A 21,025-nucleotide genomic window follows, 5' to 3' on the forward strand; every position below is an offset into this window, starting at 1 on the left:
TTTCAAAAATGTTATTTATTACTGTTGTTTTGTTTCTAAAAAGCTCAAAAGCATTTCAGAAATTTTGAAAAATATAGAAAAGCATAATAATAAAATAAAAGTCACTGAGTAGTATCCCACCACCCAGAAGTCACTCATCTTAAATTCTGCTGTAAGTCAGTACAGGCTGTGTTCTAGCTAGATGCACTTGTGCAGATGCCATGAATACATTGACTAGATTTTGTACCCCGCTTTATTAAGTTAGTCTTGATATAATTAACCTTCAAAACTGAGATTCTTTTATTTCATCTCAGGGTTTTATTTTTATTTTATTTCTTATTGGTTGGATGTTTAGATTGTTATTCATTTTTCCTCATTTTAATTCTCTTATGCATAAGTCTTTACTCATCCTGGGATTATTTTCTGAGGGTCATTCTTAAGGAGTAGCATTCCTGGGTCAAACGGTCTGAGCATTTTGAAGGTCTGTGGTGTCCCAAGATATGCAGATACCCTGCCATAGAAGTGTACTCTACCGACCTCTAGAAGCTTCCCCTGGGTCAGGCTGAAATAATTCTTTGGTCCCTGTGGAGTGGTTCCAGAAACCTACCTCGTACCCTACAGGAATACTAAAGTCCACAGATGCTCCAGACCTTTATATAAAATGGTATAGGATTTTCATATGACCTGTGCACATCCTCACACTTACTTTTCTTTTTTTTTTTTCTTTTGTGTGTGGTGCTGTGGATTGAACCCCAGGGCCTCATGCATCCTGGGCAAGCGCTTTACCACTCAACTATATCCCCGGCCCTTCCCAATATACTTTAAATCATCTTTAGAGTATTTATAATGCCTACTGCAATGTAAATGCTGTGCAAATAGTTATATAATTATATTGTTTAGGGAATAATGACAAAGAAGAAATGTCTGTACATGTTCAGTACCTAGGAATTTGTTTTTTTTTTCCTGAATACTTTGATTCCCAGTTGGGAGAGCTGGCTGAGCTGGCTATAGTCACTCTCCAGAGCTGTGGTCATTGTATGACATGGCCTTGTGTTATTGTGGAGTACCTAGCTCCCAGTTTGGGGGTTCCCTAGGAATTCTTTCTCCTCTTGCTCCCCCTTAGTGGCCTTTGGGTTCACGATACCCAGAGGGAAATGCCTGCTGTCAGGCCGGCTGTTTATTCCCTGAGCCCTTGAGGGCACGGTAGATGTGATGGGCCATGTGGGGAGACAGCGGCCGTGTGGCAGCTCTGTTGGCTGGCCCTGTGTTGATGTGTCCATCAGGCTGTCCAGTTGCCCTGGCACTCGTGGAGTTGTACATATGGAAGTGCAGGGTTAGGGCTCAGCAGCGGAGCAGGATGAGGAATGCTGGTCTGTATGGGGTGTGTGGTGCCATGCCTGACTCTAGGTGGATCCATGTGGGCACTGGGTGGTCTGTCAGTAGTTCACTGTTGGGGGCTTGGGGTGCTCTCTGGCACTCCTGCCCTGAACCCTGCTCCCGGCAGGGCTGGTCTATGACTCAGTCATGCTGAAGCATCAGTGCTCCTGTGGAGACAACAGCAGGCACCCTGAGCACGCTGGCCGCATCCAGAGCATCTGGTCCCGGCTGCAGGAGCGAGGCCTCCGGAGCCAGTGTGAGGTGAGGAGGCTGGGTGGGGGTCTCAGAGCCCGTGGAGGTAAAGGTAATGGGAGGGAAGAAAGGGTGAGAGATGGAAGCGGAGGGGTAGACAAAGGCTTAGGAACTCTGTGGGCTCTTCCTCAGTGTCTCCGGGGCCGGAAGGCCTCCTTGGAGGAACTGCAGTCAGTCCACTCTGAGCGACATGTGCTCCTCTATGGCACCAACCCACTCAGCCGCCTCAAACTGGACAATGGGAAGCTAGAAGGTAGGAGATGGATGGTGCTTGGCTCCAGATATCCCCGAGCACACCCACCTTACCCGCTCCCATGCTCTTTTCTCCATCCTGCCGGGCCGGCCTCCTCCAGCCTCCTGGACATCCCCGTTTGAACTCACTGCTCCCATCCCTCTGCTGCCCAGCTACTCCTCTCCCTACCCGGTTTCTCTCCCTCAACACCTACCTGGCCTCTTCTGGGCCTCCCTGCTCCCAGCCACACCAGAGGCTGAGAACATCCACACTCACATGGACTGGTCCTCTCCCCACAGGGCTCCTGGCACAGCGGATGTTTGTGATGCTGCCCTGTGGTGGGGTTGGGGTAAGTGTGCCCAGAGGTCTCCAGTGGGCATTGCTTAGTGTTCTCGACTCTCCTCCCTTCAGTCTTCCCAGGCCCAGCCCCCACTGGCTGTTCTTGTGGTTCTGCCAGACCTGGTGGGCCAGGGACTTTCCCATGATGCCCCTCTGCTGGCTGGAATCTCCTTGTGGATGGGTGTATCCTGGGTCCGTCAGTGTCCCTGATTGTGGAGTCCAGTGCCTCCACCTATTTAGAAGATGTTTGGTAGATATTAACTGAGGCCCAAAGAGCAAGGCCAAAATTGGGGCTTAAGATTGTCCCCTCTCATTAAGGCGCCAGTGGCTGGGCATGGGCCATTCCACGCCAGCCCCCAGGCTCCTTTGTCTGCCCTGCAATGGGCCTGTCAGCAGTCACAGTGGCCTCAGGCTGGTCCCCACTAGGCATAGTGTGGGGCTGAGGTGGTTCTCCCTGTGTCCTTGGAGATCCAGGAACTTCCCTAGCCGGGACCCAGCCTCCCAACCCCCAGCTTTGCTTCTTCACTCCTCACCTGTCAAGGGCTTCCTGCCTGCTCTGGCAAGGCTCTCCCTGTGGTGGTATCAAGCATGGTGTGTGAAGGCAGGGGATGGAGGTCAAGTTCAGCGAAAATGGGAGCTGTAGTGGGGGGGCTGTTTGGGAGCCAGTCAGTGCCCTGTTCACAACTCCCCATTTCTTGCCACTTTCTGGTTTTTCCAACTGTTGTTGCTTCTGTTTTCTCCTCCCTCCTCTCCCTCTCTGTCCTTCTCTCTCTCTCTCTCTCCAGCCTCTTGCGACTCTCTCTGCCTTCCTCGCCTCTCTTGGTCCGCCTCGCCCTCCCCATCTCCCCATCATGCCCCCCGGCCCCTCCCTAGCCTTGAGGCCCAGGGACTGGGTTTGGGGGGCCTCCCAGCCTGGGCTAGGGGCCCTGAGTGGAAGACAGTGGTGCAGACGGCCCCTCCAGCTCCGACCGTCCCGCAGGGCCTGAGCAGAGTCAGCTGGGGCTTAAAACCCCCTCCCGGCCCAAACCCCAATCCCGCCCAGGTAACACCATGCCCCCTCCCCTGACCGGGGAGGCAGGCGTGATGCTGCCAGCAGAATGCTGGCCACAAATAGGCTGGTGCTGGGACTTATGCTGGGAAGGAGAAGCCCTGCTGGGATTGGGGGACACAGGAGGCCTTGCCTTTGGGCGGTGGGGCACTGGGGAGGCAGCGCCGTCTGCCCAGCTCCCTGCCCCTGGGGTCCTGGCCATGGGATGGGTACCACCCCACTGGGTGCTGGCTCCTGTGGGAAGCCTTGGATGATGCGGGCTCTGACTCTGGCCCCCACAGGTGGATACTGACACCATCTGGAACGAGCTGCATTCCTCCAATGCAGCCCGCTGGGCCTCTGGCAGCGTCACTGACCTCGCCTTCAAAGTGGCTTCCCGTGAGCTAAAGGTAGGAGGTTTTGATTGAAGGCAGGCACACCGTGGAGGAGGCAGAGGATGGGGAAGCAGGATTCAGAGCCCAAATCCCTGACCTCTCATTCCTCTTGGATATTGCCACAGGGTTTGGGAGGCAAAATCGAGGGCTCTGAGGAGCAGGGTAAGATTTGAACCTGAGATTTGTGTTACTTGGGGAATCAAGCCACTCTGCCCCTGGACTCTGGTTTCTTAGAGACACAGGGTCCTGATCATCCAGGACCATTTAAGACCCACTGCATGGCTGTAGATAAATCATAGGCCATCTCTGGACCTCATGCATTAGCCTGTTGCTTTTATGTAGGGCCAAGGGGCTCTACAACTGTTGGTGTCATGCTTGTTTGCTCTAAGCGGGGCACCTTCTAGGGTTTTGTCCTGAAGTGTACATGCCTGCCATGTAGGACCTTATAGCCCAGTGTGTTCACAGTGTGCTCAGTGTCAGCTCTCCTTGGCCAAGCTTTGCAGTTAGCACAGCTCTGGTATTAAAATCCTGGCTCCACCATTTACAACCAGGCATCTTGGGACATGTTACTTAACTTACCTAAGTTCTGGATTCCTCCTCATCTATGAACTGGAAATGGTGATAATGTTTATCCTATGGCTCACATAGAAAGTGTTTAGCACAGGGCCAGGTGTGTAATTTTTACATAACACTCAGTAGCTGTCACTGCCAAGTAATTACCACCAGAACACAAGAGGGAAGGATTCTCTGTTCAAGTTCAGCCTAAAAGCAGTGGACACCCAGCATGGGGGCCAAGGCCTGGGCCACTCAGCACCAGCCAGGACATTGTTAGACATGTTGGCAGCTGTTGCACTGTGGCCACTTCTCAGAAGAGGAGACTGGGCCCTGGGGGAAGGTTCATGCAGATGCAGGTCAAGGACTGGCTGTTTGGTGACAAGCACTCTTTCCCTTTCCAGAATGGTTTTGCTGTGGTGCGGCCCCCAGGACACCATGCAGATCATTCCACAGCTATGTAAGGACTGGGAGAAGCCTGGGTGGGATGAGGTGGGGACAGGCCCTCTGAGCCTTCTCATAGGCTGGGCCACGCTAGGTACTGGGGGATAGGGAACTGGACAGATGCCAGCATGGGGAATGAATAGGCTGACAGGACCCGCTCTGCTTTTCACAGGGGCTTCTGCTTCTTCAACTCAGTGGCTATAGCCTGCCGGCAGCTGCAACAACAGGGCAAGGCCAGCAAGATTCTCATTGTAGACTGGGTAGGTCTTGGCTCCTCGCACCTTTAGATTCAAGAGCCCTGAGCCTGGCATGAGAACTGTGGCTGCATGCCTTGGTCCTGCATTAAGCCTCCTTGAGCCTCAGTTTTCTCTTGTGCAAAGTTTGGGTGAAGATAGATAGCACCACATCACAGAGCTGTTGGGAGGCCCAGAGAAGACGGTGTTGGGACTTTCATACAAACTCCCACAGTGGGTAGGAGCTCCATTTGAGTGTTGTCTTTTGGTCTCTGTTGGCTTCTTTTGGCAGATCTAGTGATTTCTGCATTTTCCCTATGTGTAGTGACAATAACAATAACATCAGAGAACATCATTATATCACTAATCCCATCCAAACACTGGTTTTACATCTGATCCTGACCATAACCCATTTCACAGATGAGGAAAGTGAACACAGAGAGGTGAAGTAACTTGCACACTCACTCGCCTCATGATATGTGAGGCTAGGATTTGAACCCAGGCCTATTAGCTCTAGAGTACATGCATTTAACAACTAAGCTACATTTCTTCTGCACCGACAGCCATGAAAGTAGAAGTTGAGAACAGTGGAGGAACTTTGCACACTTGACCCCATGCATGGTCCCGTGAGTCAAGTGCAGGACCCAGTTCTTAGGAGGGATGGGACTGGGCTCATGTACCTGACCCTCTGTCACTGAGCTTGGTTTCTGATCACACACTTGGACAAGATGCAGTAGAAGGACTATGAGCATGATTCTGTACTTTTTCCTTACCTGATACTGGTTCACCCCCACACACTCCTCTCTCCTGTGGTCTGGCCTACCCTAGCTAGCTATCTTGATATCTAGATATCTAGATGGATTGATAGAAAGGCAGATAGGTAGAGAGAAATGATTTATATATTACTCATATATATGTATACATAGAGAATGTCTTTCCACATGGAGAGATAAGGTTCCATAGAGTAATTGGGGCTACTCAACCATGTAGCTCTAGGAACCCTAGTTTCCTAACCTCCGGTCTAGGTTTCTGACCTTCAGAATGGTCACCAACCTTGAAATCCTTCCAACACATCCTGGCCTCCATTTCTCTGCTTTTGGACCTTCCCTAATCTCCACCACCCTGCACAGGATGTTCACCATGGCAATGGCACCCAGAAAACCTTCTATCAGGATCCCAGTGTACTCTACATCTCCCTGCATCGCCACGATGACGGCAACTTCTTCCCAGGCAGTGGGGCTGTAGAAGAGGTAAACACACATCAGGACTCTCCTCCTGCCCTTGCCCTGTCCCTGCCATGGGAGCTATGTGATCCTGGGCAGATTGCTTAACCTCTCCATTCCTCAGTTTCCCCATCTGGAAGTGAAGAGTCTTGATGAGCTCTTCCTGCAGCACCAGCATCCTGAGATTCCTCTTCTGGGCCTCTGCTCTCCTCATGTCTCTCTTGTCCTGTTTCCCAGGTGGGGGCTGGCAGTGGTGAGGGCTTCAATGTCAACGTGGCCTGGGCTGGAGGCCTGGAACCCCCCATAGGGGATCCTGAGTACCTGGCTGCCTTCAGGTAAAAATACTCTAGGAACCCAGAGGAGGCCCAGCTCAGCAAGGCCACCCTGCCCTGCCCCTTCTTCTCCAGCACCAGGTTGGAGGTGATCAGCTGGCATGTCTGCCTGTTCTTACTCCGTTACTAGACGCTGTAGGTTAGCCCTAATGGGAAGATGAGATGCACACAATGAGAAAGTCTAAGAGTACTTAAAAAAGTCACACACTACCAAGAGCCAGTGTTGAGCTGAGTGTCAGGAGATGGTCAGAGTGTAGGGAGCAGAGACATCATATTCAAAGAAGGCTGCCTGGAGGAGGTGGGCATTGAGCAAGAGAGGAGAAAAACTATGGAAAAAGAGAAAAGAGATGATGGCCATATTGAAGGAGCTACTTCAAAAAACTAGATAGAAGAGCTTCAGGCTCTGTCAGGAGCCCTTACCTCTTTCACTCTGGGCCCCTGTACTTCCTTCAGGGAAAGGGATCTGGGAAGTAGATCTCCAGACATTTTAGAGATATTCTCCATGAGAGCTAATTCCATAGGAGCCCTGGGTGGACTTCCTGGCATCTGTGCCCAGGGCTTTTTAAAGAATGGACCAAAATGGACCCCAGAGTTGCATCAGGGCTAGGGGGCGTGTAGCTGTTGGGAGTCTTCCAGGAGAAAGGATACTGGGAATTTGGTGGCCTAGTACCTGAGGGTCTAGTTGCCCAGGTCAGCTCTCCAGTGGCAAGTAGTGGGGTGTTGATTATTTTCAGTGCCCAAGGCTTAGTGACCAGAGTCCTGCTCAATTGGCTGTGAGATTGTCCCTTCCCTATGACCCTGCCCATTGCCCTCTAAAGGTTCTCTCTCTCTCTCTCTCTCTCACACACACACACACACACTATGCTTTTTTCCCATCTGGTGCCCATCCTCCCTTTCTGCCTCTTGCTAGCTAACTTCCCTGTGTGACTGAGTTCTCAGGCTGTGTATAACAGGGACATGGTGGCCAGCCAAGATCAAAGAAATCAGAGGGATCCGTTAAATCCTGCTAGGAGATTGAGTGTCTTGGAATCCTGAAAGCAGGATGCCCCCAGCACAGTTGGCAGGAGAGGGCTGGCATAGGCAGGGCCTCGGCCTTGGCCCTGGCTTCTCTGTGCTGTGTGCCAGGCCCCTCTTCTCCTTGCAACCTCACAGGATAGTCGTGATGCCCATCGCCCGTGAGTTCTCTCCAGACCTGGTCCTGGTGTCTGCTGGGTTTGATGCTGCTGAGGGTCACCCAGCTCCACTGGGTGGCTATCATGTTTCTGCCAAATGTAAGGGGGCCCCAGCCAGCAGGGTGTGTAGGGAATGAGAGCCAGGCTGTATGGGATGGAGGGGGTGGGGGGGATGCACTTCCCACATCTAAAGGGGAAGGTGGCAGTGGCCAGCCCAGGGCTGAGTGTGAAGACTGGAGTATGGCAGCTGGCCCTGGAATTCACTGGGATCTCCCAGCCTAGCATAGCCCAGATCCCTTCTCAGGACCAGGTCAGTTTACTATGGAGGCCTTGACTCTGGAGACTTACATCTAACAGATGGAAATTCAGCCAAAGAACTCCCCGCCCCAACTCTGGTTTCCAAGCAGGGCTGGCAGTTCCTCTAGAGGGAGGATGGGGAGGAGCAGTGTCCTGAGAACAGAGGGTACCCATGCAGCCTGATGGGTCATGGGCCCTGGGGACAGAGAAGAGGTGGTGTGGCTCAATGAAAAAGGCTCAGGCTGGAGTTGATGCCCCAGGTTCGAGCCCTAGCCCTGTGACTTACTGCCATAGGGTCTTGTGCAAGTCTCTTAATTGCTCTGAGCCTTGGATGAGGCACCGTGATAGGCTTTGTATGGGATTCCATGTGAAAGCACTTTGCCTTTGAGTCCTTATTTATGGAGGAAGCAAGCAGAGAAACATCAGACATGGAGAGTGGGTCCACCTCTCCTTCATCCCTGTTCCCTCCTATTTCTCCCCACTAACCAACCATCTAGGTTTTGGGTACATGACGCAGCAACTGATGAACCTGGCAGGAGGTGCAGTGGTGCTGGCCTTGGAGGGTGGCCATGACCTCACAGCCATCTGTGACGCCTCTGAGGCCTGTGTGGCTGCTCTTCTAGGCAACAAGGTGAGCTGCCCCTTGCCCCTGCCCCTTGCTGCTATAGGACAGGTGAGCCAGCTCTCACAGGCCTGCTCTCAAGAGTAGGCAGACAGATAAGGCAGGGGAATGAGGTAGGCACAGTGGACACCTCTTTCCAAGTCAGATCTGGGGTCAGCATCTCCTGACTTGGGCAGAGCCAGGAGCACATACCTGTTTTTGTCCAGAAGGCGAGGGCCCTTCTGGAGAGAGCTGGGCCTGTAAGTCCTTGAGAGACTGGTGACTGGTGGACTGTTTTCTGTAGGTGGATCCCCTTTCAGAAGAAGGCTGGAAACAGAAACCCAACCTTAATGCAATCCGCTCTCTGGAAGCCGTGATCCGGGTGCACAGTGAGTGTGTGACAGGACACCTGCTGATCTCAAACCTGGGAGAAACTCAGCGATCTACTACCCCCAGGGGAAAGGATCCCAAGGATTCCAATGACTCTAGACACCAGAATCTTAGGGATTCCTGCAAAACACTCAGCAGTATTGGTGGGCAGCCTCCCATTAGCTCTCCAGATGGACCCAGCAGGGACCACCAGATAGTGACCTCCTCAAGGAGGGGACTGGCCTCACATCTCTCGCCACAGCCCTGCACCAGGGCCAGGCTGACAGCAACACTCAGGCCTTATTTGCTGAAAGGCTGGTTCCTATCCCTCCCCTTCAGTTCTGGCCATAGGGTTCTTGGGAGTTCTACATGCTTAGAGCTGGGGTTTTAGAATAACCCCCATATTTGGAAAGCACTTTAAAGTTTCAACTTCAACATAACATATGTTGAGCACTTCATGATCTATGCTAAGGATAAAAAAAATGAATAAAATAGAGTCCCCACATCAAGGACTTGGCCAAAGAGGTGTACAAAATAGTATAGACATGGCTGAGCCTTTGCGGAGCTTTCCTAAGTGCCAAAACTTTTCCTAAGTTTTTGTGCTAGACTGTTCCATGTCCAGTGTTGCTCACAGCTGTGGGCAGGATGAGCATTCCCATGTCCAGATAGGGCTGCCGTGTTCCCAAGTCCACACTCCCCTGTCCTGGGGGTGGGGCTGAGCACAGGTGGTGGTTGTATGAGACCTTGTGCTCCAGGAGGCCAGAGCTCAGGGACATATGAGATAATTGACAGAGACCCCATCTAGTGGCAAGTGGGCCCTTCTCGTGCTTTCCAAGATCTCCATACATATGGGGAATGGTGGGAGGTAGCCTTTTAGTCAGTGGGGATGGGAAAGATTTGGGCAACTGCAAGGACACCTCATAGCCATGTTGAACCTGCTCTTCTCACCCTTCAGAGCTATGGAGGGAGGGGTGGGTTGGGGGAAGGGGCCAAGAAGAGAGCCAATACCAAGCTGAGGATTCATTCACTATTGGGCTTTCGGCCCAAGCCACTAGCATCATGTCTGATCTGGGATGCAGGGTGGGGGGACTGTTTTCCCCAACCTTTCTGACCTGGCTTCTTGTCTCAGGTAAATATTGGGGCTGCATGCAGCGCCTGGCCTCCTGTCCAGACTCCTGGGTGCCCAGAGTGCCAGGGGCCGATGCAGAAGAAGTAGAAGCTGTGACTGCGCTGGCGTCCCTCTCTGTGGGCCTCCTCACGGAGGAGAGGTAATGCCAGACCCCTGCTCCTGGTCCCATGGTCTCTTCACCCCCTCAGATCCTCCCAACTTGAAAACCCCAAAACCCCATGCAGCTACCCAACTACCAGGGTTGTGAGGGAAGCTCTGCTAAGGCTGTGCCTGAAGCCCTTGTCCCTCCCTCAGGCCCTCAGAACAGCTGGTGGAAGAGGAAGAACCTATGAATCTCTAAGACTTTGGAACACATCCGCTCACCCATTCTACCCTTCGGACATGGCTCTCCTAACTTCTGCCACCAGCCCTATTCCTGGGTCTTCTTAGATCCTGTGCACAGATTGTTGGGGCCAGAGAACAGCCTGCCTTGACAGTTACAGCATGGGTGCTTGAGAAGGCCTGAGGCTTGAGAAGATCAAGGCTTGAGAACTGCCTTGACGATTACTGCATGGGGACCAGAGAAGACCCTAAAAGCAGACAGGCTGTGCACCAGGCCCTAGCAGGGCTCTTATGAATGGAGTCTAACCCTCCTGTGTCTGGGCCCTCAGCTGTGGCCTCCATGCCTCAGGACTACACAGAGGAGGACTGGCATAAGTGGGCCTGCCCTTAACCACTATTCTTGGCTCTCCAGACCCCAGACTTTGCACACAGTCCCAGGCTCCATGCAGAAATGTGAACTTGACCTCAGCTAGGGTGGCCCTTCCTAGGTTCTGTGGGCTGGAGGTGGGTGGCAAGGAGGCCCCTATCTTTGAGTGCAAAGGGAGTTCTGTCTCTCACCTACTTCCTCCAGTGCCTCTGGAAGCTTTCCTGCACCACTGGGCACTGAAAGCTCCTCTGAAAACTCTCTGAGAGAAGTCACCTGCAGACCTCCCATTTGGTCACTGTCCCTGCCAGAGGCCACCCTATACCAACCATCTCAGTGCCCTGGTGGAGTAGACAGGTGCTGTCAGAGCCCTGTGCTTCCTGATCCAATGGTGCCAAACTTTCATCTCCCCTCAGAAGCACAACACAACCCCCAGGGATCCCTCAGTCACTGCCCTCCTTCATGAGCCTATTTCTGGGGTCTCTCCTGCCCCAGCTCTGACTTCTGCCCCATGTAGAACTGGCTTGGCTGAGGGGGAAGAGGGCAGGAGACTAGACACAGACTGCCCTGGCAAAATCTTCAAGGCTTTTGGGATCCCTGCCTGGGGCCAAGAAGGAAGTATTTGTGTATGTGTGAGTGTGTGTGTGTGTATGTGTGAGTGTGTGTGTGTGTGTGTGTTTGCGCGCGCGCATGCACGCATGCGTGTGCATGCATGTCTTCCCCGGGACCCACCATACCTTGTGTATGTCTGCATGTTTTTGTAAAAAAGAAAAAAAAAAAAAAGGAAAAAAAATCTGAACAATAAATGTTCTATTTGCTTTAAAGTACCTGTGAGAGGGTTCCTGGAGATGACTAGTGGCTGTCAGTGGGTAAGCACGTGGTACATGGCTCTAAAGCACAATGTGCATCTGATTCAGGCCAAGAAGGGGCACAGTTAGGTTGGGCTCAGCCTCCTCTCCAGCCCTTTGCCCTTACATGGCTACTGCCCTGCAGGAAGAAGCCCTCTGAACACACTGTAGCTGCCCCTGCTTTCTCCACCACAGGGTGAGAAAGAGGAAGCAGCCCTGGGTGGAAACATGGATCCAGGAACTAGGTAGGAGGAAGAGGGAGTGTGTTCAGACATAGCTAGCCAGTGCACCCCCAAAGGGTCCTGAAGCAGACACACCCAGGCTTGAGTCCCATCTGGGAGCTCAGCTGTCACATCACCTCCTGAGACCTCTGTTTATCAGTACAAGTCTCCAGAAGTAGCATTGTTTCTGGTTCCTTCCTGCTCTAATGTGCCCTGACTTCTTTAGCATATATGAGATGAGAAGAAAGAATGGGCGAGGCAACAGGCCAGGACAAGCCCATCCAGTGTAAGCAAAGGGAGGCGCCAGTGCCTGCCTTCCTGGCTTTGAGTCCACCATTCTTCCCAGCCTGGCCCCTAGCCCTGAGCAGCCTGGCAGGGGTGGAGGGAAGAAGTGCTCAACCCTTTCCCACCTGTCCTGGCTTGGGAGAGGACACGGGTCCCTGAAGGGGCTGCTGAGGCTCTACCTTGGGCTTCCTTTCCCTGGCTGGGCATGCTAGGAAATGATTTACTCAGCTAGAGAAACCCTTCTACCACTCCCACAGCCCCCATGATTGCCTCCCAAGAACCAAGCAGAGACTGTTTGATATAAATGGCCGCTGTATTTCCGCTAAAGTGACAGTGACACAGATAAGGCAAAGAGCTGGGGGCAGTGGAGAAGGAGGAGACGTGCAAAATGGCAACCTAATATAAAAAAGATACATGTAACAGCCCCTTCCCTCCCAAGTTAGGTGAGCCCTTGGGCCAGTGTAGGGAGATTCAGGAGGGAGATTTAGAAAGATAAAAGCTCTAGTTGAAGGGCAGTGAGCAGGGGCTGGAGTTGGGGGAGAAGTTCTCATGGCTGGGGCTGGTCTGGTGCAATGAGGAACAGGTGGAATCACAAGGCCTAGGGCTCCTTTTCAGCCTGCACTGTGTTACCCACTTCCCAATACCCTTCTGGGGGTAGGAGTGTGATCCCCGTGGCCCTTAATTTAAACAGGCCTGCTCTGGGGTGTGTAGATGTGTGCATGTGACAGGGGGTGGAGGGGAGAATGGCTGTCTGGCCATAGTGTACTTTCAGAAGTCCAGCTCTGGGAGAAAGGGTGGGAAGAAGGTCACAGAACTCTCCACTCAACTCCCCAGGCTTTGGGGAAAGAGCCAAAAGTTGCCTATGACTGATGACTTCAGCTACCTGACCCTTGATGAATAACAGGTTAGGGTGCTGAGGTGGGAAGTGAGAGGTCTCCATTAGCGATTTCTCCCTTGATGTGACCTCACCAGGTTCCCACCCCAGCCTCAGGGAGAGGGCCTGGAGTGGCAGGGACCAAACCACCTGCCCCTAGCCCCTGGCACCAGGCATAGGTCAAGGCCTCACGGTCCTACCCTTGACCCTTTGACTTTGTTGCCCTGGTCCTACTTACAAAGATTGCTCACCAAGTGCTAAGAAAATAGATCCATTTGAAAAGGTCTAAAGCTGCCCTCCAGCCAGGCCGATGAGCTACCTGGCTGGACCTCCTTTCCACTGCACCCAGGTCTCCCCCCAAAGGGACCAGGCAGTTTCCCGGGAAACTGCACTCAAACTGCTATGTTCCTTTTGACACAGTTCTGGGTCCCCAGGGGGTGGGGGCAGGGCCTCCTGATGCCTCAAAGGCCAAGTCCAGGTCCTGAGGGCCCCCCCCCGCCGGACCACAGTGACCTCACTCCCTGGGTCAGAAATCACTGAGGATGCTGATGTCGGCAAAGTCGGCCCTGTATCGGTGGGCGTAGAGGCTGAGCAAGAAGGCCCACTTGAAGGAAATGAAGCTCCAGACGCAGGAGAGGTAGTAGCTGCTTGGGTCTGTGGGGCCTGCAGAAGAGAAGAGCCCAATTGTGACTAGATGACTACTCCCCAGCTGGTCACCCTTCCCACTAAACATCCCTGTACCTCTTGCCACTCCAGTCCTATAGGAAGACTGAAGCGGGTAGGAAGTCTTAAGAGTTCTCCAGTGTTTGCAGGCAGGAAGCCATGGAGATGAGAGAAGGCCAGGACTGGCCAGTCACAGGTCTGTATCTGACACTCTGCTTTTGTATCATGTATGTACCCCAGGCCACTTGCAAGTTGTTTGTGCATCAGCCTGTAGAGGGGCAGGGGGCGGGGCCTCTGTCCACTTCCTGTTACAGCCACTAGAGGGCGCACCCTTCTCAGAGATGGGCCGAGACTAAATGGTGTCAATAACCATTCTGGAGGATACTTACATGGGCCATGCTCTATGCTCAACACTTCACACCTTCTCCCTCAGGGGCAGGGACTTTCATTCTCCTCACATTAAACATAAGAAAACCCAGGCATGGGGAGGTTAAGTGATTTGCCCAGTCCGTTGGATATAAATTGTGGAACCAAGATCGGAACCTCAGGGTCTACTCCTAGGCTTTCTCCGTCCATACCCACCCTGCTCTCCCTGGGGGACCCTTACTCTGGTGCCGGGTAATGGCCAACGTGAGGAAGGTGCAGAAGGCAGCAATGGAGACGGCCGAGAAGAGAATGCCCACAAGGAAGAAGCCACGTAGTCCCTTAAGCCAGGTCCTCCAGTAATCCTGCATGTACATCACATGCGTCACCAGGACCCATAGCGCCAGCACACCTGGGGGACAAACTCTGTCAGAATGACCTGCGAACCTGCCCACCATGATGCAGCCCCCTCTCCTCACCCTACTCCAGCCCAGTGACTCCAGGATCCTAGGAGTCTTCGTTTCACTAGGCCAGACCTATTTGCATAATACTGAAAGGACAGATCTTCGTGCTCTCACAACCCCATGACTGTGGAGTCTTCCCTGGAGTGTGACATCACAACTTTAATGCAGAAGTACATGAAACTCTTGCTGCTTTCTAAGAAGCCAGACAGTAAAGATATTTGTGAAAATATAAATCAATGCCATTCCTCTTTTTTTTTCAAACATGAGTATCTTTCTGAAAAATGTTTTTTTAATATGACTTTAAAGTGCATAAAAACATTTGCTTTGATTTCCAATATGGTACATATCAATAGATAGAACTCACATAAAATTTGCTCTGAGTTTTACTTCAAGAGTTTTAAATAAAGGGATCTGAACACCAGAAAGTTTGAGAACTGTGGCAGTCCAGCCTGCTTTCTGAGCATTTCCCACTACTTACCCAGAGGCTACAGAGAGGGGTAAGGAGTCCCTCACCCCCCCCCCCCCCCATGCTCTTCCCGCATCTTGATCACCAAGGCTCAGGACCTATAGCAGAGCTCTTGGGCAGCAGGGATCTTCCCAGACTTTCTGCATTCCTAGAGGAAGTCCAGCCAGGAGGCTCCCAGGGCCACCTAGCACCCAAGAGACCTTCTTGATCTTGGCTAGGTCCATTTTTTTTTCAGTTTGCAGCAAAGGGCAGGCCCAACACTCTGGAGCCTATCCTGGGCTTGCCCTCTGGCCTGGATGTCCTTCCAGTTTCCCTCAAGGAGGCCATCTGCTACTCAGCCAATACAATAGAACACAGCAAGCCTCTGTACCAGGCAGTGCCTGCTGGCATGACCCAAAGAGTGGAACAAATATCAATTCCACTGGCAAGGGTCCGGAGCAGGGCCATGGGGTCCTAGCAATGGAAGACAGAACCAGCTGCCAAGCACTCAGATGGCTGGCCCGAGAGAGTCAGCTGAGGCAGGAGACCTTTCAAACAGGGAGCAGCACGCATTTCATGCATAGCAGTCTCCCGCATGCGCACAGGAAAGCCAGGCATCTGACTGGGAAAGTGATTATCTCTAGCTGATACTTCATTTCTTAGGCTGGGTGGGGAGTGTAATGGTGTTTATTAAATGAGCTATCCTTTTTTATGTGCCTGAAATATTTCACATTTTTTTTTAAGTTAGAGGAGAAAGGCAGGGCAAAGCTAGTTATCCTGGAGCTATGCTGTGGTAACCAATTCAGCTGTCTGTCAAGATTTGGGCAGCCTAGTGAGGGATAAAACTCTATGAGACTGCAAGCCAATAAAACTGGGGCCTGGTGCTCTAGTGCCCCAGAGCTTCGGTATTCCCACTTCTAAAAATGGGTAAACCCTGTGGTCCTGCCAGTTTGGATAAAAGGGGGGCCCCAGGGTTCCACCGTAGGAGGGTGGAGACCCACCTACTCTGCAGCTTCCCCTCCCACCCTGTTGACTCAATAAACTTTCAGTGCTGCCCCTGTCTACCTTCAACCTTCTCCAGGGTTGGGGGCCTGGAACATGGCCTTCTCCACCCCTGAGATCAAGGTGGACCACGATCAGCAGCTCTCCATCCTGCCTACACAGGAGGCTGGATAGGCTTGCAATAGATAGAATAATAATCCATGGCTTTGGCTTCATCCTACGTGATTGGATTTCTGGCAGCCATCTGTCCCAGAAGTCTCTCTGGCTCCTCGCACAGACACCCAAAGGCCTCATTTGGGGAAGCTCTTTGGTTTCTCTAAGGGCCCCAGGGATGAGGCGTGTTGACACTAAGCACATTCAAAAAGTATCAGAAGGGCACCCCTGTGTAACAGGCCCATATATCCTCTCTCCTCATGCCATGCAGGCAATAGATGAGCTCTAATACCCTTTCCCACTAGAAAATTCTGGAAGTCAGCTTAAGGAGGAAATAAGGAGGTCAGAGCAAATCCTCTGTGACTCAGCAATTTCTGGGTTAGAAAATGCTGAAGTAGGGAACTGTGAGGATGCCATCTCTTAGTTCACTGACCATGACCAGCAGGTCGCTGCAAAGTCCTACCCCTTATATACCAAAAAGGGCAGACAGCAGGAAGAAAAGGAAGATGGCTGTTTTGGGGTGTTCTTTGTTAATAAGCACGCACAACTTTATCCACATGCCATCTCCCCTCAACCCTGCTCCAGCCCTGCATACAGACCCTCCGCAGATAAGCACATGCTGATCCTGGAGGCAGGCCCGTTCCCACCCACCCTGGCTCTCACTTTTTCCTTTTTTTATGGGGGGTTACTGGGGATTGAGCTCAGGGGTACTCAACCACTGAGCCGCATCCCCAGGTGTGTTTTGTATTTTATTTACAGACAGGGTCTTACTGAGTTGCTTAGTGCCTCGTTATTGCTGAGGCTGGCTTTAAACCCATGATCTTCCTGTCTCAGCCTCCTGAGGTGCTGGGATTGCAGGCATTCACCACTGTGCCCCGCCTCACCACCCTTCTTGAAGAAAGACTATCCCCATCAAGTCTCCCTGAGGGGTCCTCAAAAGATAGTGTCCCTCCCTGGTCCCCTCTCAGGCAGGAGGCACCTCCACCCTGCACGCTTCCCTAGGATACTCTGGGACCACAGAGAGCCTCATCTGCACAAGTCAGGGAAGATTTGGGATAAGTCCCCAACCCCACATGAGTGCAAGCCCTTGGGAGACATGACTCTTATTCCTGCCTGGCCCCTGGGCTCACAGGGGTGTTCAGTGAAAGTATCCCCAGTTTCAGGGCTGGAGGTGAGGACCCAGGAGACATCAAGGAAGGTCATAGGTACACTCAGACAGGTAGGACATGACCAGGGTCAGGGCCTGTTTACGCACTCTGGCTCTCTCTCCTTGCCCTGGGGAGAAAAGAGGCCCAGAGCCCAGGGCTCCTCTCACTCAGGTCAAGTGGGAAGCACACCAGCTGTTTTAGATCCCTGTGGCAAATTTTTTCCTTTCTTTTCACTTGGTCCAGCAGACCTCGGGCAAGCACCAGTGTGTTTCCCTGGGGTTTATACAGCAAAGCAGGAGCAGGTGAGTCCAACAGCCTCTCCAGGAAAACAGCATCAGTGTCTCCCCATCCCCAAACCCTCTGCCCACTAGGCCCAAAAGCTGGCATGCCCAATCAGCCCCGCCTGGCCCAGCACAGGTCAGAGAACCCTGAGGCTGCTCTCCAGTGACTCAGCAACTTTTTGGGCCACAAAACATCAAGTCAGAAGTGGAGTACATCCAGTCAGAAACCCGCTGACACTTCACCCCAAAAGAGGAAGAAGGCTGGCTAGCTGCAGACCTCTCAGAACCCACTCAGGGTGGGGAAGGTGTGGCCTCCACCCCTCTATCAGCCTCTGCAGCTGTCATCAAGCAGTTTGGCTCTTACGTGGCCACCTTTGGTTGTCAAAGTTCTGACTGCCAGGGAGACGGACCCTACTCCAGCTACTGCTGCCCTGGCGCCCTTCCCTGAACGCAGCTCCACACCTGCCTCGGAGGCCCAGTGAAGCCTGGGGTGAGGGAGAGAGCAGCGGTTGGGTCAGAAGGAAACCCTGGGCGACTCCCTGTGGAGTAAGATAGAGTCTTTTCCACAGCTGGGAGATGAAAGCTTCAGGGAGGGGACAGCAGCATTGTACCATTTTAGATCTAGAAGGGAGTCAGATATGTATTTCAGTGGCATCTCCTCCCACTCCTCCCATATGAGGAAACCCAGGCCCAGGAGGCATTGACATCCCAAGGTCACATGGCTAGATAGGGCTCACCTCCACTTTCACAGGCCAAACTCTCAACACACTCAGCTTGGATCCCTGGAATGGTCCTCCCTCCTTCTGCCAAACATTCTGCTTATCTGAGGTCTCAGCAACACAGTCATTGGGGGCTGGCAGAGCCTTCTAAAGGAGAGATCAGCAGGACCAATAGGAAATATGGGGAGGAGGTGGGGGAGGGAGAGAGGAGCCAGGGTTTTGTGGATAACTGAGGGACAGGACCCCTTAGGTAGGGTATCCAGATAGGCATGTGAACATCCCTGCCAGGGAATCCACCTGCCCCTTCCTGGTGACCCCAGTGCCTTGCTTGCCATGGCCTAGGCCTGACAACATATGACCCTCTTATAAAAAATGTTCCTTCTCTACCCAAGGATCGCGCTCAGTGAAAGCTCAGTGGTAGTGAGTAAATTATTATTTTTAGTTATTCCATTTAAAGACTTTGGCAGAGGATTTTCATAATGGAATAAGTTCATCATATGTAAAAGTATTATCCTGTGTGTACGTTTTTCCAGAGTCCTTTTCCCACACGTATTATTTCATGTAACTGTTATAACATTAGTTAAGAGATTTACTCTAAGCCTGTTTTCTTATCTGTAAAATGGGTATAACACTAAAGCTTCATCATTGGACAAATGTAAGGATTAGATGAGATTATGGAGTTAGACTGCTTAACACAATGCCTGGCACAAAGAAAGCATCAAAAAAATGTTAGCAAATAGAAATAATATTTTTCATTTTCACACCAATTCTGTGACACAGAGAGATTAAATCACATGCCCAAAGTTGCACAGTTAAGAACAGAGCAGTGTTGAGCACAGGGCCTCTACCAGCACATTGATAGCCTGAGACACAAAAAAATGGGGTCTGCAGGGGTTTGGCAGACCTTGGCCAAGGAACCCACAAGCGGTGGCAAAGAGGCACCAATGTGGGTGGAAAGAAAATGTCCAGTTAGCATCAGATCCCTAAAACAGTACTCTTGCTCTCCGCTGAGCTGGGGCTCTGCTGGGTTGGGGATCCACACTGGAAAGAAGCAGAGCTTCCCCAGGAACGCGCGTCCTCGCCCAGCCCTCTTCCTTTCCCACTTATTATAAAGAGCGCAGGAGCAGCGAGGATCCTCCAGGATGAGTGTCTGTGTGCTGCGGGGCAAGGGGTCTTCCCATTCAGCGGTGGAAGGCAGTGGCCAGCCAAGCCCGGCGCGCAAAGAACGCTGTCGTGGGGCAACTGGGAGGAGAGCTGACGGGTAGGGAGCAGGATCGTGCCATCGGCAGGGGTGGGCCATTGGCACCCCCGGGTTGCGCCGGCTTGGCGGACATCGGGTCCCGGAGGCACCAGAGATGCCCGGGAGACCGGGCCGCACGGGGCCTGCGCTGCCAACGGCAGCTTTTGGGTAAACACCCTGCCAGCTCCTGTGGCGGCGGCTGCCATCGAGGAGGAGCCGCGGAGAGCCGCTGACAGCGCCCGCCCTGCCCCGAGTCGGGGCCCGCGCCCCCCGCGCGTCCCCCCAAGCGCCCCCGGGGTACCTGCGAGACCCCCCATCGCCGCAGTTCCTGGCTCTCTGTAGACCACCGTCCAGACCAGGAAGATGGAGAAGCCGGCCACCGAGCTGATGCCCGAGTAGGCGGCACGGAGGCCAAGCTGCAGCCGGGACGGGGCCATGGGGCTGCGGCGCCAGGAGGACCGAGCGCGAACGTGGCCGAGTCACAGGTGCAGGGTCCGGAGCCCCAGCCGGAGCCCGAGCCACGGGCACCCGGCGCTCCGCCCCAGCCCGCCCCCGGCGCCGCCGGCACAGCGCCCTCCCTGGCCGGAGGCCGCCCGCGCCGCGATCGGCGACCGCATCACCCCGGATTTGACAAACCACCTGATCGCTTGGGGGTGTCTGCTGGAAGGGCAGGTTCCTCGGCTCATTCCCAGACAGAGCTACCGAGTTAGGATAGTTGGGCCTTGGCGGCGCCCAATATGCCTTTGAACAAACCAGCTTCGGTGATTACGTTTTAAATTAAAAATATCTCTGAATAGGAGGTGCATTCTCATTTAAAGTTTAAGACGGCAGTTTCTCGTTAAGAATTAATGTATACAGAGCCGGTCGTGGTGGTACATGCCTGTAATCCCAGCAACTAGGGAGGCTGAGGCAGCTTCAGCAATTTAGTGAGTTCCTGTCTCAAAAATAACGAACAAACTTACTAACTAACTAACTAAGTAACTAAATAGCTGGGGGTGTAACTAAGTGGTAGAGCACTCGCCTAGCATGCAAGGCTCTGGGTTCCATTCCCAGCATATATGTGTTATGAGTGTGTATGTACACACTCACACACACACACACACACACACACACACACACACACATCTGGGGGTAGTGCTGGGATTTACATATGGAAGTCTGGGTTGCAGCTCAGTGGTAGAGCTCAGTGTGTGAGACCCTGGGTTCAATAATCTACACTCCCCCCCCCCCCGCAAAAAAAAAAGAAAGAAAAAGAAAAATTAGTGAATATAGTAGTAATTTATCCCACCCACATTCCTATCAACCAATCCCTTCCCACAGACTTTTTGTACATTTCAGAAGATTCCTCCACACACCAAAGTCACCTTTTAACCCCAAACACATTATCTTCACTTAAGTTCCCCTTTCCTTTTGTCTTCACAATTCTCATCCTCCAAATCCCACTAAACATCCCCCAACACTTGGAATCAGAGGATGCCCGAGTAGAGCCTGAATCTGCAGCAGTACCCTGATCTCTCACTGTGGGCCCAGCTCATGCTGGGAGCTGGCGGGAGAGTCAAAGCTTAACCAGGGCTGGGCCATGGAATACTTGAAGTCTACTTGGGGAGGCTCATCACAGACCTGCACAAAATAGGTAACCAGTACTCCTTGGCCTCATTTCCTCTTGCTGCTTTAACAGATT

At 52.6% G+C, this 21,025-nt stretch overlaps 2 protein-coding genes and 1 long non-coding RNA gene across 8 annotated transcripts in view; 1 reads left to right on the plus strand and 2 right to left on the minus strand.

The window, feature by feature from the left end:
• Positions 1–11,465, plus strand: part of Hdac7 (histone deacetylase 7) — a 36,131-nt gene extending 24,666 nt beyond the window's left edge. For all 6 annotated transcript variants that reach the window (XM_027949806.2, XM_027949807.2, XM_027949808.2 and 3 more), the window contains 13 exons: positions 1,484–1,617; positions 1,741–1,861; positions 2,140–2,189; positions 3,509–3,616; positions 4,558–4,613; positions 4,770–4,857; positions 5,961–6,080; positions 6,291–6,388; positions 7,538–7,656; positions 8,352–8,485; positions 8,760–8,844; positions 9,954–10,092; positions 10,248–11,465. In XM_027949806.2, the coding sequence (XP_027805607.2) occupies positions 1,484–1,617; positions 1,741–1,861; positions 2,140–2,189; positions 3,509–3,616; positions 4,558–4,613; positions 4,770–4,857; positions 5,961–6,080; positions 6,291–6,388; positions 7,538–7,656; positions 8,352–8,485; positions 8,760–8,844; positions 9,954–10,092; positions 10,248–10,293 (1,298 nt within the window). In that variant the 3' untranslated portion in view covers positions 10,294–11,465. The remainder of the gene's footprint in view (positions 1–1,483; positions 1,618–1,740; positions 1,862–2,139; positions 2,190–3,508; positions 3,617–4,557; positions 4,614–4,769; positions 4,858–5,960; positions 6,081–6,290; positions 6,389–7,537; positions 7,657–8,351; positions 8,486–8,759; positions 8,845–9,953; positions 10,093–10,247) is intronic.
• LOC117794875 (uncharacterized) lies at positions 5,708–8,782 on the minus strand. Its single transcript, XR_004618746.2, has 2 exons — positions 8,669–8,782; positions 5,708–6,531 (listed from the first exon to the last, which is right to left on the minus strand). It is a non-coding gene; the product is annotated as an uncharacterized lncRNA (long non-coding RNA).
• An 821-nt stretch (positions 11,466–12,286) lies between the features above and the next one.
• Slc48a1 (solute carrier family 48 member 1) lies at positions 12,287–19,894 on the minus strand. Its single transcript, XM_027949812.3, has 3 exons — positions 19,646–19,894; positions 14,137–14,304; positions 12,287–13,529 (listed from the first exon to the last, which is right to left on the minus strand). The coding sequence occupies exons 1-3, from the start codon at positions 19,779–19,781 to the stop codon at positions 13,393–13,395; spliced, it is 441 nt and encodes a 146-aa protein (XP_027805613.2). The 5' UTR covers positions 19,782–19,894; the 3' UTR covers positions 12,287–13,392.
• Between the last annotated feature and the right edge of the window lie 1,131 nt (positions 19,895–21,025).

Source organism: Marmota flaviventris, chromosome 3 (assembly GCF_047511675.1).
Source record: "Marmota flaviventris isolate mMarFla1 chromosome 3, mMarFla1.hap1, whole genome shotgun sequence".
NCBI classification, from domain to species: domain Eukaryota; kingdom Metazoa; phylum Chordata; class Mammalia; order Rodentia; family Sciuridae; genus Marmota; species Marmota flaviventris.